General features: G+C 36.5%; 4 protein-coding genes across 4 annotated transcripts; all 4 read right to left on the reverse strand.

Annotated features, from left to right (window-relative positions):
- Positions 1–2,198: 2,198 nt before the first annotated feature.
- On the reverse strand, positions 2,199–5,254 carry PHYBLDRAFT_168735 (DNA-binding RFX transcription factor; the record flags this gene model as incomplete). Its single annotated transcript, XM_018435928.1, has 10 exons — positions 2,199–2,315; positions 2,349–2,596; positions 2,672–2,792; positions 2,873–2,973; positions 3,049–3,243; positions 3,425–3,575; positions 3,684–3,800; positions 3,898–4,396; positions 4,510–4,854; positions 4,947–5,254. 10 exons carry the CDS (start codon positions 5,252–5,254, stop codon positions 2,199–2,201), a joined length of 2,202 nt encoding a protein of 733 aa, XP_018291419.1.
- An 864-nt stretch (positions 5,255–6,118) lies between these two features.
- PHYBLDRAFT_88695 (CYP5314 protein) lies at positions 6,119–8,071 on the reverse strand (the record flags this gene model as incomplete). The annotated part of the gene is made up of 6 exons (XM_018443697.1): positions 6,119–6,213; positions 6,365–6,507; positions 6,648–6,933; positions 7,059–7,115; positions 7,327–7,585; positions 7,688–8,071. Coding segments are annotated over 6 exons (1,224 nt in total), but the record flags the coding sequence as incomplete, so codon positions are not given.
- Positions 8,072–10,684: 2,613 nt separating this feature from the next.
- On the reverse strand, positions 10,685–13,757 carry PHYBLDRAFT_125035 (hypothetical protein). The gene is made up of 13 exons (XM_018429023.1): positions 13,334–13,757; positions 13,116–13,189; positions 12,954–13,049; positions 12,696–12,809; positions 12,497–12,591; positions 12,295–12,422; positions 11,980–12,174; positions 11,708–11,784; positions 11,553–11,622; positions 11,395–11,466; positions 11,175–11,256; positions 10,972–11,057; positions 10,685–10,904 (listed from the first exon to the last, which is right to left on the reverse strand). The coding sequence occupies exons 1-13, from the start codon at positions 13,712–13,714 to the stop codon at positions 10,854–10,856; spliced, it is 1,521 nt and encodes a 506-aa protein (XP_018291421.1). The 5' UTR covers positions 13,715–13,757; the 3' UTR covers positions 10,685–10,853.
- A 149-nt stretch (positions 13,758–13,906) lies between these two features.
- Positions 13,907–15,442, reverse strand: PHYBLDRAFT_112883 (hypothetical protein; the record flags this gene model as incomplete). The annotated part of the gene is made up of 5 exons (XM_018428314.1): positions 13,907–14,231; positions 14,332–14,661; positions 14,738–14,954; positions 15,076–15,167; positions 15,273–15,442. The coding sequence occupies 5 exons, from the start codon at positions 15,440–15,442 to the stop codon at positions 13,907–13,909; spliced, it is 1,134 nt and encodes a 377-aa protein (XP_018291422.1).
- Positions 15,443–19,544: the final 4,102 nt, after the last annotated feature.

The following is a 19,544-nucleotide window of genomic DNA, read 5'->3' on the forward strand; positions in this document are numbered from 1 at the left end:
ACTATATACTTCTTCTTCTTCTTTACTATTAACTCTTTCTTTTCTTTTAAAATCATAACAGTCCAATAAAGTAGTTTTTTTTTCATCAAATGTACTTACAGCATATGGGTTTGAAATAAATTATATTATGTTATATTAATCAAATGTTTAAATTTATTTTTGGAATCAGTCAAAGAGCTTAATATTACCATTACATTGGATCTGTACGACGATCTATCTTGCTGTCCCACCTAACAAACTTCAATGCAGTTAATCTCCTTTCATTTATGATTTCATTTTTTTTTGCATTCTCATTCTCATTCTCATTATTGGTATTGGTATTGGTATTGGTATTGGTATTGGTATTGGTATTGGTATTGGTATTGGTATTGGTATTGGTATTGGTATTGGTATTGGTATTGGTATTGGTATTGGTATTGGTATTGGTATTGGTATTGGTATTAATATTAATATTAATATTAATATTAATATTATTGTACAAGGATATACAGCCAAGTATATCATTATATTTTAGATTTTGATAATAAAATATATAGAAAGTATGAATAATAATAAGAATAATAAAGACTAAGAATAAGAATAGAGTTGAAACAAGCTAAATGATTTTAAAGAAACGCATATATCTCCTTCAAACTAAATAAAGAAATAAATATATATGTAAAGTATACCAATCAAGCATGCAAGAATAAAAGATAAATAAACATTTACAAATGAAAAAAAAAATTAAAAAAAAAGGCAAGGAAAGTAAAAGATACTTTCACATAATTTTATTAGTTACAAAGCAAAACATATTTTTTGAGCAATTAAAGTACTAATACTAGTCAGAGGGAAAGAAGGAGAGAGACATAGAAGGAGGGTGAGGAAAGGAGGGAGTATCATGCTCTTGTCACAAACAGAAACAAAAAAAATTGTAAAGATACAGACACAGCTAAAGGCACAGCTAAAGATAAAGATCAAGAGAGTGAATGTTAATGTTAATATTAGTATTGTGTATGGGTGAGCAAAGTCGGTAACTCACTGAGTTATATAATTGGTAAGTTAGCAAGCTAGGGCATGAATTAGTGCGTGAATAAAATAAAAAGAATATATAAAGAAACAACTTGGAATGAATCCTATGATAGCCATGTAAATTCAGTTGATAGTCTAATTTACACTGTAAATAACATTCGCCTATTCTTAGCAAGGCAGGGTATGGTATGGTATAGCATGGCAGGGCAGGGCAGGGCAGGGCAGGGCAGGGCTTGTAATATTATATATATATACCCTTTTTTTCTCTCTCTTCTTTAAAAAATATATAATAATTTAGCTATATATTTAAGCTTTTAATTCTTAACTTAAGAATTAAACAAGATGAGCCGAAACCCCCTTTGGTTTTCCTTTTTTATTTTATTTTTTATTTTAAGGAATATCAAATCAAATAGGCTTTGCACCCTTCTATTTCATGAATCAAAGCGAGCATATAATAAAACAAGGGGGTGGGCTTTGATTGTAATTATACTGTTATTTTGATTACTATATACTTCTACAGTTCAAATTCTTGCCTTTCCAAAATCTATAAAAAAAAACCAAAACTAAACACATATTGACTAGAATACAATAGAAGAAAAGAATAATATGTAAGAGTAATATGATCAAAATTGTTTTCAAACCGCATGTCTTTAAACAATTTTCTATATATGTAAATACACATTCATAAGATCTGATTTAAGCATAGATATTTAGATAGATAGGTAGATAGATAAAAGAATAATTAAGGGGTACCTAAAGATGAAGTGCGAACAGACACAGACGATTTCCCAAAAGGTGTACAAGTAAGTTGACAAAACCACGCAAAAATAAAAAATAAAAAATATAAATTAGGGGGGAAGTTTAAAAAAAAATACCCCTCAAAAAGAAATGCCAAGTAATTAGAGTATTTTTTTATTGACATAAAGCAAAGAGAAGGTGAGCTGCTATTAAGGTAAGATAAGGTAAAATAGGGTAAGATAAAATATAGAATGAATATATATATATATATAGTAGATATAATAAAATATCGTAGAGTAGTGTTCAAAAACGCAGAGAGAGAGAGAGAGAGAGAGAAGGGATACATAATGTGTACAGTAGCAATTATAGCTTAAAATGGAAAAAATCCAAAGAGATAAAGAACAGGTAGATAAGAAGATAAGGTTGATAAGTGAATCAGAGCAAGTAGATTCCTAGGGTACTTCTTCTTGGTTGTTCATAACAAGATCATAGGATTCGAAAAATAATAAGATATCAAAAAGTGAGTTTCTGTGATCTTTTACAAGTACTTGATAGAGGAAGAGTGTTTTCTAAAGATGTGTATAATAAAGCAAATAATATACTTTTTCTTGCTTCTTACCATTGTGGGTGCTAGGTGGCTGAGAGCCTCTAGCCTGTGGGTTGTAATCTTGTTGGTGATTGTAGAAAATCTCGGTTGGATCTGTGAAACCTTGAAGAGAATTTACTCTGGCGTTGGCTTCAATAATGGCTCGGCCGGATTGTACGAGGGCCAAGTTCATTTGGGCAATACGCTCTTCCAACAGATAGAGAACAAAGTCATCAAAGAATACGCAGATTATGCGGAATATAGCTAAGATAAAAGAAAATAGTGGCTATCATTAGACTTGTTATCTGCCAAGTTGGAATCTTTTGCTTGAAATTTTACCCAAGCTTCTTGCATTTCTGAGCGACAGATCACGAAGCACAAGAGATGTGTAGAATGTCCATTTCATTACTAGCTGTTTTGCCTGGATAATGTAGTGCTCACAATCAATTGCCTGTCTCACCTAGAAGAATCAAAGAAGTAGATATATGTATTAGCTGTCAGGAAGCAGTGCTCTCTTTTGAGTACGAGAGGTAGACTTACTGAGAATCTACTCATATACATTTCCATGAGCTTATCGATCCATTTCATCCATGCATCTAACTTGGCACCACTTATTAGCAGCTGAGGAATATCACTTTGCACTAAACACATAAATAAATTGTAACATTAAAGTTAGACATCATTCATAAAAATATAACATCAAAAAAGAATCATACAAATTTGTTCGATGAATGTCGATTTGCAATCACAGATCCATAAGCCTTGGTCTGTTACACTTCTGATGTCCATATCCTGCCAATCGATTTTCATTTGGCGAATATGACCAGCGTCCTTGAGAACTGCTGTTGCGGTCTGGGCCATTTCATTTATAGACAAGTGTCTCTGTAATTTTGCTGCAAATATGTATGCGACTAATAATAATGCAAAAGATTAGAAACATGTTTACGTATATTTATTGATATATCAATTTTTATCTATTTATCTATCTACTGATCTACTGATCTATTGATCTATTCATTAATTGATCCACTAATATTACTGATCTCTTGATATATCAACAGAAAAATGTTTGTTTGTTTGGTTTGGTTTTACCTTCATACTTCTTTTGGTACAATTTTTGGGGGAATCCTTTAAGATAAACATCCAATTCATCGACCACATTGCGTGAAAACCTCAGCAAGCTCCGGCGCACCTTTTGACTCAATGGCGCATCAATAGTCGGAAAAGCTTGTACAATAATGGTCTAGACATACATACACATTTTATTAAAAGAAAAATCGTGTGTAAATCATTAAATATAGTAAAGAAAATAAGTATTGAAAATGGTTTGTTCAAGAGTTTAGAAACTTACATCATAAAGTATACTGTCCCACCTCCAGATTGCGTCCCAGATTTCAGGCACCTTTTTGACCATTTGGAAATGGTCATCGGCCATATTTTGATAAAAAAGTACTATGCATGCATCAATCTAAAGTAACAAATAATAGAAATAATTATAATTATAATTATAAATCAATTAATATCAATTAATATTATTATAATTATTATAATTATAATTATCTTACTTGCAAGCTCTTTCCGGATAGAACAATGCCCAATAGCTCTCGACAATGATCTTCGTACAATTTCGTAAAGCTTGCGGGTTGGTCCTGACCTTCCTGTTGTTGCGAGTGTTGCAAATCAGGAACCGAAAAATGGGGGAGGTCAACCGAAAAATCAGTACTGATACTACTAAGATTGCTAGTACTAAGCTGGTAAAAAATTTGGTGTCGAGTTTTTCCTTTGTAAGTACGTTTGGAAGGTATCGTCGATCGAGTTCCTGCAGTCTGTGTAGAAGTGCTTGGAAGAGTAGAAGATTTCCTGACATTCTGAGAAGATTCAGGAATATTGTCCAGCAGAGAAGCTTCGTCCATGCTTGGAAGAGTAGAAGATTTCCTGACATTCTGAGAAGATTCAGGAATATTGTCCAGCAGAGAAGCTTCGTCCATGCTTGGAAGAGTGATGTTGGACATTGGCTCGTCAAAGGATTCAAAATCTGGGGTTTCGGCCACTGGAACAAGTTGACTGTAGAAAGAAAGAAAAGAAAAAGATAAAAAGATCAAATCAAATCAATGTTAATAAATAAATAAATAAAATATATAGTGGGAACAAAAATTAATAACAGATATATATATTACCTGCCATTATCTTCAGGGTTTCCGGCATCTTCTTGACCAAGAGAATCTGAAGGGCCTTCTGTAAGATTTGAAGGGCCTTCTGTAAGATTTGAAGGGCCTTCTGTAAAATCTGAAGCTGTATGTCGATCGGTGCGAAGGCGGATATTACAATAGTGGTACTTTGACTGTCCTCTTGTGCCTAAACGCCTGGTCTTTATGCCTGGAAAAACTGTGCGGATAAGCTTTCCAAACGTAGCTGAATTGACAGGTTCGATCCCTTGGGAGTCACATTGGTTCTTGTAGTGATCATACATGCCACTACGAGGCACGTTGTGTTCGTGCTCATACTCATAGTTGCTCTTTACCCTAAACAATAATAAATAAATAAAATAAAGTAAATTAATAAATTAATAAATAAATATCAGTCAAATATATGTATATATGTATCTTTAGCTAACCACTTTGTAACTCTGTCGCTTGTTGCTCTGTCGGTCGCACTGAGACCAAGTTCGGTTTCGGCTTGTAATGATCCTTCTCGTATTTCACGATTGTCTTCAGAGATCCCCTCGATTGATGAAATGTCAGAGACACTTTGTTGTCTTGAACGGCTAATGCTTTGCTGATCCGATTCTTCTGTGCCATCGACGCGACTCATGCTTGATGTTTTGGGTGTATTTTCAAATTGATCTTGACCATTGTCATCGCCGGAAACTATTTGTTCCGCTCTTGGGCGGCTGCTTTTGGACTTGTTTTTGGTGCGAGGCATCCTAGAGGTGACGGTTGGACAACAGAGTTTGAAGAGGACTGTCTTGTTTGCAGAATAAATATAAATATATATATATATTTATATTTATATATGTATGAGAATGTGTGAGCGCGTGCGTGTGCTTGCGCGAACAAGGTGTATTTTAATAGAAAAGGGAGAAAAGAAAAAGAAAAAGAAAAAGAATAAAGAAGTATGTATATTCAAGTGTTTTATAACTGTAGAGAAGTAGACGTAGAGGCAAAGAATAAAAAAGAGTGCTTTGGTAACAGGATTGTTACGAGTAAAAAGCAAGGATAATGGCAATGGCAATGGTAATAAAATCTGGGCTATATATACTCACCCACACAAATCTATATATATATATATATTTCATTTCATCTTTTCTTTAAATAAAATAATAAGCTCTTTAGTTAAGTTGACATGGCTCCCCGCAGCGGAAGGTTGTCTATATTTATGATGCTTTGTTGTAAATAAAAATAAATAAGAAACAAGAGATTTATTAGAAATGATGGAATGGATAGATTTGGTTGTTTTTTTTTGTTCTTTTAAGAAGAGGTATTGTTGATTTATCAAGGTCATTGTTTCGTTCAAGGTAAATGCAGAAATAAGAAATAAGGATAGACAGAAAGGATAAAGCGGGTGTAAATGGATAAATGTGTGTGATACTGATGAAAATTTGGGTTATTGTTGTTTTTTTCTAGATGTTTGGGTGTGGGCGTATGTTATAGACATGGGCTTGAACTAGACAAAACTGCCTACGTTGGCGCGACGAGGTACATATCTAATGTTACAGTGAGCAGGCTGGGAAATCGGATCCTTGATGTCTGTCATTGGCACCGGAATTGGGTTGCCATTTTTGTCCAAAGGTGTTGTCAATGTATAGGCCCAAAGAATACGGGCCGTGAAGTACTGAAGTGATTTCTCGGCAAATATATTACCAGGACAGGTACGGCGTCCATCTATAATGCAATGAAATGAATTAAGCAATAATTCATTAGTTCATTTGTTTGTGTATCAGTTGTTGTCAATTAGGTAGATATAGGTAGGCTTTTGATTCATTAATCAAAATGAACGAGAGGGTAGTTCATATAGCTTATTCTTTTCACTCACTGCCAAAACTCCAGTGATCACGTTGATTCGGTTTCAAGAGTTCTTCTTTGTAATAGCGGTCTGGATTGAACTCCTCTGGCTTGTCAAAGAGTTCAGGGCTCATGTTTGTGGCATAGATGTTCTGTAGAATACCAGTGTTGGCTCTGTGTATAAAAGGAAAAGAGAACAAGAATCGTTAATATCAAGTGAATTTATTAACATCAATACCATTCATTACAGTCATTCATACTCTCTCATCATTTCCAATAAAAGAAATATAATATTAATATATGCAAAAACTTACGGAATTTCGTAGCCATTGTAGACTTGTCTCTCTCTTGACATGTGAGGAAGACTGATCCAGACAGGTGGACAGAATCTCAAACACTCTGTTATGACAGCTTTGGTGTATGGCAAATTGATCAAGTCCTGCTCGGTCGGGTGACGCTCTATACCAACTACTGTATCCAGTTCTTTCTGTACCTTGAGTTGTACTTCTGGGTAATTTGCCAAGGTAACCAGTAGATTTGCAAGTGACAAGGCAGTCGTATCTGTTGCTCCTACCATAGAAGCAGCGGCAAAGTTGTCCACTATGATAGTTTAAAAGCATAAGAAATAAAATCATACAAATAAATCAACTGATTTCCCACTCTCACACACCCACATTGTATATAAAATTATACTTCTTGTAAATATATAAAAAAATGTTTCTTACATTCGGGCTCTGTCAATTGTTCCTTTTCTTGAACGTCAAGAATGTCAGAAATAAGACCTAAAATAAAATTTAGTACAATTGATTGCATTAGTATACCATGCATAAATCAAATAAACAGATAAAACATGGTTAAACAAGGCCATTTTTTTAAATAGACTAAGCTTTAAAAAGAACGCGCTAAATTGTAATGAAATCTAATACGATTCAAATTGATTTCATTTGACGTAGTTTATATAAATATATAGTAAAGAAGATAAAACTAGCTTACATTTCACGATTATGCCCTTTGCGCGCTTTTCACGAAGTTCCTTGATATATTTGCTGAATACACTACGGAATTTATTTTGAAGTCTCTTTGCGTTGTTCATGAATGGACTGATGGCAAACTCGAGAATCTTTGGGCACTCAATTTGTAACGCCACGCCAAGGTCAGAAAAATCGTGGGCAACTGCATTCATTTCAAGGAAGTCTGGATCGTCACAGCTCTCATAATCACGATTGAATAGAACACTCATTGACACATTAATCTATCCAGAAATAGCCAAAATAGAAAAATAAAAATATGAATACTTATATATCAGCATCAACGATAACGCCAACCATAATAAATATTAACAAAAGAACCTTACTGTGTAGAGATAGCAGACATCCATTAACGAATAACCTTCGTCGGCAGTTCCGTGGTCCCTGATCTTTCTCAAGATACGACCGACTTGGTTATTGTATAATTCAGGAAAGTTCTTTTCCCAGTTGGTCTTGTTGATAAAACCGTTGTGAAACAGTCTGCGGGACTTGCGAAGGTAACTGTTGTCAGCTCCCCAGGCCCACATCAGGCCATTATCGCTCATCAGCAAAACAACTGTACTCGGCACTCTGTCAGAATTCTTGCTGCCATTGGTTTCAAGGACTCCCTTGATAACTTCGGGGGAGTTGAGAACAATGTAGTCACGGCCGCCAAACGACATTTGATAGATTGGTCCTAGTTCCTTTGAATACTCAGCCATCTTGATATGGGGTGCCTTTACGATACTCCACAAGTGTCCGATAACCGGCATGCGTCCCCTTGGCTGTGGTAAAGGAATCGCACCGTCCGGTGAAGCTTTCTTGGAGCCAAAACCGGTGTAGAGCAAACTCAGGGCCATTGCACCGAGTGCGCCCGCAGCTGCGACCTGGGGATGGTCAGTCGAGAACCTTTGGACTTCGCTAGATAGAATAGATAGATAGTCTGCCATAGAGCTTATTTTGTTCCTTTTGGTAGTGTTAAAGAAGAGTGAGGAAGAAAGAAAGAGAGAAAACAAGTAAAAAGAAAAAAAAAGATGAAAAAAAAACAAGAAGTAGGGAATACAACTCGGCAGTGCTACGGTAGCCCTTTAACTTAAATGCTTATTTGGCCCTCCGTTTTTTTTCAAGGGTGGTACATGAACACACAACATTTGATGTTCTTCTGAAATCAGTTTGCTTTCCCGTCATGGATTCTGAAAGTCTGTGTACTCCTGTAAACCAAGTCAGCTCTTTCTCTCTCTCTTTTTCTCTCTCCTCTTTGGGTTCAATAAATGTAGCACTTTTTTTTACAGCAGTAATAGTGTAGCAATAACAGTAACACTATGTTAGTAACAGAAATAGCAACAGTAACAGTAACAGTAACAGTAACAGTAACAACAGGACCAAAAAATTGAACAAACTTATCATTGGAATCTTTTCTTCTTTCTTTCAACTCTTGCTATTATCCTTGTTCCTGTTCCTGTTAAAAATATTTTTATTCTTTTATAGTCCATCTAGCGCCACGCCGCACTTCCAGGGTTTTGTGGTAGGACATGTGTGGCATTGTTATAAATACCTCCCAAAAGAAATTCAAAGCGAGATTAGCTTGCTTTTGTGTGTATAAGATATGTGTGGACACTGCAAGTCACGACGGCTGACCTTGGATTCTAAAGTAACACAGTAATCAGGTAGGAATACTTGACAGAAGTATTGGCTATATACACACAATACCCGTTTGACCATATCATTTAGAATTAAGCATTAAGCATTAAACATTAAGTGATAATGTGATGTCATGATAATGTGTTATATGCATGCATACGAATATGCGCCCACATACGACTTATAAGGTTTGGAACTAGGTACTGTGTGTAGTGAATTTATCAAAAGATAATAGCAATAGCAATAGTAATATATATATATTATTATTTTTAAAAATTTATCTAATTGAAACCTTGTTACATAGTACAAACTACATACACAATATTGCTCTTCTTCATTTTGTTTTTCTATTCTGAATTCATCTTCTTTGTATATATCACGTCTTTCTTAATTTGTCCTTATTAATTTGGTGTCCTATAATATAAATGAATATCTTTGCGTGTAAATAAGTATAGAGAAATATCAATTGATATTATGAATAAGAGTCAAATTGTGTTGGTGTATGCGTATGTGTTTGCGCTTTAAATAGAGAACAATTTTTTTTGGGTAATTAGCTCCTCCTCTTTCTCCCTCTTCCTCTCCCCCACATACTCTCACTCTCACACATAACTAAACTGAATTGAACTTTCAACAAGTCTAGTTGTATCAGTAAACTATATGTTTTATATACATATAAAAAAAACAAGGTATTACAAATGTACTTCTGTAGAATATTACATCTCCATTTGAATATCGTGGACCTTTTTCTTTCTTCTTTGGCCCTGAGATAATAATAATGGTAATAGTAGTATATATTCTTGGAAAGATATTCTTGGTTCTTAAAAAGCAAGCAAGAAATAAAGAAAGAAAGCGTAAAGCCAAAACAAGAAATAGTAAATGTAGAAGCACATTCTTTCTTTTAGTGCCTCGTTTAAGTTATATAAAAAAAAGATGCTTGTACAAAAAAACAGGATAATGGTTACAATCTCTTAAGTACAGGCGCCTTTTTTTTCTGGTGATGATGTCTTGAATAAGGAGTAACTTTGTGGCATTACCGATTAATGGTCATTGAGATATATACCATAAATTATATAAGGTTTCTTATAATATTGATAGGACAAATGCAATATATGTGTGTTCAGAAACCAAAGCTTTATTTATATTCGTATTGGACTACCAAATGTCTGTTCCACTAAGTACAGCATTTCTTATCGGCAATACATTCTTCTTTTCCTCATTTATTTCGCTCTTTCATTCTTGTCTTTGTTTGAATGAAATTCTATAGACAGAAAGCACTTATAATTGTGTCTGTGCCTGTGTCTGTGTACTTGTGTCTGTGCCTGTACGTATATTCATGTGTGTGTGCGTGTTTGTGTGCGTGTGTATAGTCTGGGGAAAATAGTTCTACAAGACAGAGTTTTGTACTATTGAGACTTTTGTGTTGTATCAAATAATAAAGTTCATTTTTTTTGTGTATTTTTGAATGGCGGTTGTGCTGATCAAAAAAAAATTGATCACCAAAAAGACCATTGATAAATATATAAATATATAAAATCATGATGTCTTTTTGTCACTCATCATAATTCATCTACCGTATTTTCTTTTTTTGGAAGCAATGCCGAATCAGAAGAAAAATCTTGAAGACTTTCTTGTTTTTCGCAATGACCTCTTGTAAACCATATATATATCTGCAGAGGGACACAAACATGTAACAATAGATATTTGGTTGTTCAGGGCCACTAATTCACAGTCAAGATTTTGACTTGAATTTCTCATTATATTAAGCCTCAAAAAGTTATTGAATTGAAACAAACAGGAAAAAATAAAATAAGAATAAGAAAATCAAGTCAAAGTAAAGGGTGTGTTATTGAAAAAAAAAACTACAGATTTTTCTTAATCTACAAATACACCTGCTTCAACAATGGGAAACAGCTCAAAAAAAGCCTATATAGTCAATGTATGATGTCTGTTAGTCAACTAGTTTATCTGCCACGAAAAACAGACAACTTACACCCAACAGATCAATTCCATTCTTCACGTCATCAGCACCTCCAATCTCACGAATTGAGTGCATGCTCAGCTGAGGGTTTCCAACATCTAAAAAAATGATTATCATATTTAATACGGCTTTCTTGTGTGTTCTTTGCACTTTTTAAAATAGATATATAAGAGAATATGTGATCACACAACAACTGATTGTTTTGTTGGTCTTACCAATTGTACGAAGACCCAACTTGGCACTCAACATAGGGCCAATTGTGGATCCACATGAAGAATCATTACGAACAACAAATTCCTACAAAAAAGCAACAACACACACAGACACACACACACATATATATATACAGACACAGCACATGTACATGCAGATATCCACAATGAGATCAAAATTCTAGAACAATACTTTAGATATTATAACTGGTGTGTACCATACCTGAACTGGTACTTTGCGACGACGGGCAACTTCACGCAATATCAAACTGGTGGGTGCAGTAGTAGCATATCTCTAAATAAATGGAAGAGAATAATTGAATATTGAAACAATCAGTCAATCGATTGGTTTTTTCTTTGGTAAATCATATCTGCTCTTACCTGGTTTGCATTAATCTTGATCACAGTACCCTTGTGCATAGCTGGTCGGTGATTTTCCTCATATTTTTCACTATCCCCACAAAATTTTAACAATTCAAAAATAATTAAAATAAAAAAAGATGTCTTTCTCTTCTATTCTATTTCATTGGTATTACCTGTAATTGGGGTGGACAGCATGTGCCATGTCTGCACTGACCAACATACTCTTCTGGAGTGCTTGTTCAAACGAGATCTTTGTGTTACGAGGTCGACGGGGCCAAGGAAAACAAGAGGAAACAGAATCATGAGATGAGAAAGGAATAGGTGAGTGCATGTGTGAACTGAGGTACTTCTCACTCAACGTCTGAGGACAAGGAGTGCCAGCGGACTCGGATTTAAACGGACTCTTTGTGGCCTTCAAAAGCCTAGACAAGGATTTTATAATCACCTTGTTGTTGTTACTGCTGGTCGTATTTTTGCTGGCTTTACCAACTTCAGTGGCCACCAGACGCTCAAGGGTAGAAGGCAAAAGATTGGAGTTTGCACCATGAGCTGTTGTGCTTCCAACCTCTTCGTTGTCAAACAATGACACCAAACGAATGTTTGTTTCGTCTGCAATGTTGTCTGAAGTATTGATCAAAGCCTAAATAATAGTAATAATTATGATTGTATACATATGTGTGTGTGTGTGTTTGTGTTTGTACTTAGACAAATAGTTGCAGTAATAGACAAGTATTAAAAAAAAACATATAAATTAAAATACCATTAGAGAACAATAGGACATGCCGAGGTTATCAAGACGAGCAGAGAAAATAAACTCGTCATAGACACCTCCCAGAGTAGCTGGCTGGGTGTCGTACAAGCAGAGATCAAAATCGTTAATTTGATGAGCTACATAATATAGTACAGAATATTAGTGAGGTTCAATAAGATAAAGGTTTCCAAAAAGTAAATTTTTTCCCTACGTGCAATCCCCATTTCCTCAGCCAAGACTCCGATCAAGGCGGGGTGGTGTTTAGTCTCCTGTGCTTCCTCAACCTTTGGCATGGCATTCAGGGCACTGTAGAAAGAAGCAAAACAATAAACTAAATACGTTTAATACAGCACGCACGCAGGGAGATTATTGTTGTCTTTATGTTTGTATTTGTGGATCTGTATACTTGCGCTTTTGCGGTAGTAGCCAAGACAGGAATAAACTGAGATTCCTTGTTGAATGAAAAGGCTGTATTTGCAGAAGAGTCCAAGTGAATAGCCAAAGTAGGGACGCGTAGAATTGGTCTAATGAAAATGATCCGTCATTAGTAACTTTGCGAGAATACTAATTTCTCTGGCTCATTTGAATTTACTATATCTCACTCCACTCAGTTACTCTACGCACTAATAATAATAATAATATATATATATATATATTTCCATTCTTACCTGTTGATGCGTACCAAGGTGTGCTTAAATGTACCATCCTGATTTTGTACCATAACACGCCCAGCAATACCAAGATCACGATCAAACCAAGTGTGCCTGATTATTTTTTTCAATAACCACTATCTTTATGATATTTTATATAATAGAATCGAATAAACTTACCAAATACCACCACCATACAATTCAACTCCAACCTCGACGTATCCAACTTGTTCCTTCTTTGAAACTGGTTTAACCTAAAGACAATATCAATGACAATGACAAATCCAAAATCCAAATCAAGGATTATTTGTGTCAGAAATATGTTTCATCCTTCAAGGAACATACAGACACTTCTATATATATATATATATATATATATATTTAGATCTGATATTTACCTTGAGACAAGGAGAATCGGTATGGGCTCCTACAATTGAGAAACCGTTTCCAGTTTCATATTTGCCTCCAATCACAAATGCGACGACAGAGGACCCGTTGCGAGTAAAGAAGTATTTGCCCTGTTTTTTGAGATCCCAGTCTTGACGTTCGCTCAATCTTTGGAAACCAGCATTTTCAAGTCTCTGGACTGATTCGTGAACGGCATGGAAAGGAGAAGGAGAGGCATTCAAAAAGTCGATGAATGCTAATGCTTCAGCAGAAGCACCAGTAGAAGGGGATCGCGTAACTGATGATGCACAGAATGACATTGCAAGTTTTGGAGAAGTTACAACTGGTTTAGGAGTTCTTGAACGAATAGACGAGCGAAAGAACCTGAACATGATAAGAAAGTTTCTATCTTGAACTTATTTTATTTTTTTACTTTTTTTGCTTATCTCAACCAAAAAATTGTAACCATATTTTTTTTCCCACTCATGTACTCCGTCCTATTCTCCAACTGGATCAACTGGTGTGACCCAAACGTTTTATGTTTTATGTTTTTTTAAAGGAGTATTTATGTATGTAAGTTTTTTTTATTCATTCTCTTCAAGAGCTTTTTTTATATCTTTAGAAAATTCCCTGATGTTGTCTATGGCAGCATCTGCATTGTCCCGTTCTTCATCTTTGATCACCATATTATCGAGTGTCCTCAGACTTTTACAGTATTTGATTAGAGATGCTCGATAGCCATCCCGCCGCACACGCCAATGTACTGGTAACTTTTCTCGGAATTCATCGTCTCTGCTTCCCCAGGTTGTGTCGTATTCGGGTGCAAGGTATTGTATTAGTTTTGGCTGTGACTTGAGTTTAGTTGTTGCGGTTACTGCAGGATAAAACTTTTGAGAAATTGGATTCTCTCTATAAGAATCCATACACACAAAATACAAAGCAAACCATATGAATTAAAACGTTATTATCATTATGTGTTTGTTTATTTATTTGTTTATTTGAAACTTACCTGAGATCAAGGTAATACAGATGATGAAAAACAGAAATATCATCCACTGTATCTCCTAGGTTGGAAATTCGATTGTCGAGCAAAACCAATTTTCGTAAATAACGCAATTCTCTCAACGGCCTAATGTTTGTGAGGAAGTTGCTGGAAAGGTAAACCACAGCAAGATTGGGCATCTGTCGTGCAAAGGTATTCGGTAATTCTTCAAGTTGGGCCGAACACAGTTCAAGGTATTCCAAAGTAAAGAAATCCGCCATATCAGTAAGCCGTCTCATAGGATTTCCGGACAGGTACACTTTTCGACAACCCCTCAAGTGATAAAGATTAAGATCACTACAAAAGGGTATAGTTTTACGTTTTTCAATTGTTTTAGAAGAAATATCTTTGTATGTACAGTATTTGTGCTTACACTACATTCCCGCCTTGGTTTCTTACAGAGAAACTGTGAAGACGAGGAATACAAGATAATCCAACGATTCGCTTGATTTGATTGGTGTCAAGGTAAAGGGTCCGTAGATCGGGAAATAAAGAACCGTTGAATGACTTTAGGCGATTGAAGCTTAATCGCAAAATCTTGAGTCGATCCATAGGCGTTTCTATAAACACACTTTCGATGTCATTATGGTCTAGAAGAAGAAAGGAGAAAACACTATTAGTTTCATAGAGTCCTAAACAGACATACACGCTTATACACAACACACACATATATATATGCGTGTGTGCGTGTTTGTATTTTGTATAATTTACCCAGGTTGAGTAATCTTAGGCTAGGTAGCCCTTCGATTGAATCAAGACTCTCGATTCGATTATAAGAAAGATCAAGAGACTCTAGTTCAATGCTAAAAAAAAACATTTTAACGTGCATATTCTTTTCTCCCATTTATATATAGGTATATTAAATAGTTAAAAAATAAAAAAAAAAAATTAAAGAAGTGTATACTTACAGATCAGTTTCTCCAAAACGTAAACGCTTAATTACATTGCTCCTCAAATTGAGTGAAGTGAGACTCCTGATGTGTTGGAAGGGCTTGCAAGAGTATATCTTGTTATTTTCGGCATGAAGTACTCTTAAATGTGGGCATGGACCAAAGCCTGTCAAATAACATGTTTTCATTATTAATATTATTTAAAAAGAAGTAGGCAATTATAATACTTGCCCTCAAAAGAACTGATTGCATTGTCACACAAATCGAGCTGATGTAGATTAGGGAGTAACTGAAATCCGTCAATATCAGTAAGCCTAAATATCAAACACATACATACATACATACATACATTTTATATATATTTTAGTTTATTTTATTATATTATTTTTAAGAGGAAAAAAAACGTATAAATAGAGATTTATTTATTAGTATTTGTAACACACGAAATTTACCTGTTAGCTTGTGCCTTGATGGTCTGCAAGGAGCTCGGTAAGCCTGATATGGTGTAAATTGAATTGTGAGATCTGTGAGAGATAACAGTAACGAAGAAGTAAATAAAAGAAAAAAGATATAAGCATGGTTTAAGCAAGTATAAAATAACCTTTACATATACACATGTATATGCATATTTTAAAGTATCTAAATTGATTTACATGTTGATGTATTCAAGATGAGGGAGAATATCCGAAAGATCCATGATCGAAACAAGTCCTTGATGGCTTAGATCGAGACTGACTATACTAGACCAGTTCTCAACAGGCGCCATACTCGAAAGAAGATTTGCGAGGGAAAGAAATGCATCATGGGCATCCAGATGGCTAGTGAAATGAAATATATCTTCGACGTCTTTATGAGGCAACTGTGATTCCGATGAATGATAGATCTGTTCCGGCAGATCATTTTTGTTATTGTTATTGCTACTGTTATTATTAATATAGCTATTATAGTTATTGGGTGGTTCAGGATCATGATTCTGATTATGTTTATAATTATAATTAGGCTTATCATCTTGATCTTGATCATGATCATATGCTGTCTGTGTTCCTTGATCAGCAGAAAATCCTTTTGTTGACCTATTTACCCAGTCTTTAAAGACTTCATCGTTAGGTTTTGTTGGAATGTGGGCCTGTTGAGTCTCTTTCTGTGGCGTGTTTGTCGGCGGCCACTGAGGTTCACTGTCATGTCTATTTTTTCCTTTGGATTGGTATCCTTTTGGCAGACTGAAGTAGTCCATATTTTTCTGTGGCTGTATTCCTCCTCCTCCTCCTGTCAAAAAACGATTTTCAGGTGGAGCAGGTACTGGGGCAGACATGAATGGAATCGACGGCCCGGGATTTGCTTTCCAGTCGATATTTCGGTCAGCAATATAATGAGGAGGAATAGAGTTGGACGTATTGGTATTAATGGTATTCATGTCTGGACGTGCAGAGCGTCGAGGATATCGGTTGGTTGGGCGTGTGTAGTGAAGTGGAGTAGGAGTGTTATTGTTGCTGCTATTGTTGTTACTGCTGCTATTGTTGTTGTTAATGTTGCTGTTATTGTTGTTGTTATGGTTGTTGTGAGTCGTTGCACTGGTACTCATTCGTGGGTTATTGATATTAAGCATTTTTTCTGCAGGTCGGAATAGGCTGTTATTGCGAGGTGAGAGAGCCATGGAGGGAGTTGACAAAGAGGGTTGAAGATAAACCGGTAAATGAGCTTTATAACCACTCTTAGGTAATAATAGTAATTTATCATTGTTCTGGAGGCTGGTCTGGTGAACACTTCCTTTGTTGTCCATATCCTGTATTATTACAGCTGGATTAATGGCTTCACTTGGCATTAATGCGGCTCCACCAATGGCCAATTGATCAATTGTCAATTGGTGGTGCGGCTCAGTGTTGCCAAGATGGTCGTCAAACCATTGCTCATGGTCTGCAGCTGTGAATCTTTCAAAGTTTAACTGCTGAGGTTTATTATTAGGTTGAGGGTTGTTGTGATTCCCATCTGTAATGAACAATGTAGTCGAGGCCATGTGTTTTGGGACAGTCGAGACGAGGCTGGTATGGCCCTTTCTTTGGTGTGACCGTGTAGATAACCCAAAAGGGAAACAATGTCCTCCCTTGTCGCCGATCAATGTCAATGAGGTTTATTGCCCTTATATATATATATACTTTGTTTTTGTTTGTGTTTTGTGTACTGTATAGTGTACTGTATATTGTGTATTGTGTATTGTGTAGTGTGTATTGTGTAGTGTGTGTGTGTGTGTGGAGGGGAAAAATGGAGAGGAGAAAGTATGATATGAAAGTCTTATATATATGTGTATATATTTTAATTGAATGGACTGAATGTGTAGCTTGTGAGGCCAATGTTGCCCTGTGCATCACGTACTATGACACCTTTGATGACGCCAATGGATTGGTGTGGTTCTGGCATAGAAAGACTACACAAAAACAGAGAAAAAAAACACAAATTAAAAAAAAAATAAGGTGTGAACAATTACCAATCGATGTGGAATGCTCCTTACCGTGGGGCTTCACTGGGCCCTGCCATGAAATCCCTAAATTATATAATTGAGTACAGATGTTATTAAAATTTTGTAAATATTTAGACAAGTACGCGTGTCATATATGTAACATACGTTGGAAGAGGAAGAGCCATGTGGCGACCTGGATCTCTACTGGAGAAGCTTAGGGTAATGGGTGCAGGGTACCAGGGTTGTGGTGCTGCCTGTTGTGCTTGGGGTGGGGGAGGTGGATAAGGTGCTGGATAAGCTGGTCCATATACAGCCATAGACGGATCTGGTGGATAATATTGTGCGTTTGGATCATAAATGGCTAGTGTAGATAGTACAACGATTAAAAAAAAACACACACACACGCACACACGTTCTATTGTTTCTATTTGGCCTTATATATATATATAATTATATATTTTAGCTTACGTGCAGGGGCAGCTGCTGCATAGGGGTCAGCTGTAGGTGGGTAGCCATATGTAGAAGGATCTACTGCAACTGGGATGGGTGGTTTTGGAGTAGGCTCATATACGACCGGACCTGGCTTCATCGGACCGCCAATACCGACGCCAGGCCCAACACCACCAGGTCCACCAAAGGGCCGACTGTCGCGAGGGTTTGGAAATCTAGAGTCCTTTGGATCCGGACGAGGGATTCTTCGGTGGTCATCAAACGGTGGTCGTGGTGGATAAGGGTCTCGTCTTCCGCGATAGTCTTCATAGCCATGTGGTGGTAGTGGCGGTAATGGTGGGCGACGTTCAAACTCACGGCGGTCATCTTCTTCATACCGTCTACGATAGTACTCTTCACGGTCTCGGCGATCCCGATAGTCCCGAGGTCCTCCTCTACTATACCCTGGAACATCGCGCGGCCGGAACTGATGTACGGGGTAAGGAGGGTTCCGAGTGCCTACATGGTATCCACCGCCACCACGGCCGCGTTTCTCGAACCTGGGCTGAGTTCTCTCCACAGGTCGTGGCCTACTAACGATCAGTGGCTCAAGAGCCTTAAACAGCTCCTCAAGATCTACAGCCCAAATGTATTAGTGCCTAATTTCAAATTATTATGCACTCGCCCACTATTCGCTCACTACATGTACTACATGTATACGCACGCGCATACGCACACGCACACGCACACATACGCGCACACATATACGCATACACACTCTCACACATACGCACACACACACACCTTTGCGTCCCTCTTCCTCTCCCTCGTTGTTGTGTTCATAACGCAGTTCTGTCAATGCATCCTCAAAACTGCGACTAACGGCTTCATGTTCGTCGAATCGCATTCTGATAATCTAGATGATATGCCGTGGGATCCCACCCAGGTAAGACTCCCAATTTTTTTTTGCTTTTCTTTTCTTTCTTTATGACTTTGTCCATAATGTCGACCCATACCCATGAATAATATATGCACAGTGATAACAAAAAAGAAAAAGAAAAAGGATAATGTCTATATAGTTATATATATATATTTACCTCGCTTTCTGGGCTGACATCAGTCAAGGCTTCCTTGTCTGTCTCTCTCAACTCATGCATGATTTTCTCCTTGGCCTCACCCAGAACCTTGGCGTCTGAGTACTGTCTTAATTCTGTCCACACTTTGCGCCTATCTTTTGCAAGCCCGGCGAGGCTTTCAGCAGAGCGATGCACAAGGTCTGACAGGATGAACTAAGAAAGCTCTGATGTTTAAATATATTTTCTGATTGAAACGAGTAATTCTTACATTCCGGGCTGCCTCTTGAACAAGTAAATGGAGGGCATTTGTAGATCGCCTGGGTTTGGTTC

This window comes from Phycomyces blakesleeanus (genome assembly GCF_001638985.1).
Source record: "Phycomyces blakesleeanus NRRL 1555(-) unplaced genomic scaffold PHYBLscaffold_11, whole genome shotgun sequence".
In the NCBI taxonomy this organism is placed as follows: Eukaryota; Fungi; Mucoromycota; class Mucoromycetes; order Mucorales; family Phycomycetaceae; genus Phycomyces; species Phycomyces blakesleeanus.

Excerpts from the sequence above, each read along its gene's own strand:
- PHYBLDRAFT_125035 (XM_018429023.1), bottom strand. The coding sequence starts at position 13,714 with ATGTTCAGGTTCTTTCGCTCGTCTATTCGTTCAAGAACTCCTAAACCA. Across the intron at positions 11,785-11,979 it reads CCAGCAGTAACAACAACAAG|ATCTCGTTTGAACAAGCACT; the intron begins GTGATTATAAAA and ends CGTAACACAAAG. Across the intron at positions 10,905-10,971 it reads ATGGAATTGATCTGTTGGGT|GCTTTTTTTGAGCTGTTTCC; the intron begins GTAAGTTGTCTG and ends TTGACTATATAG.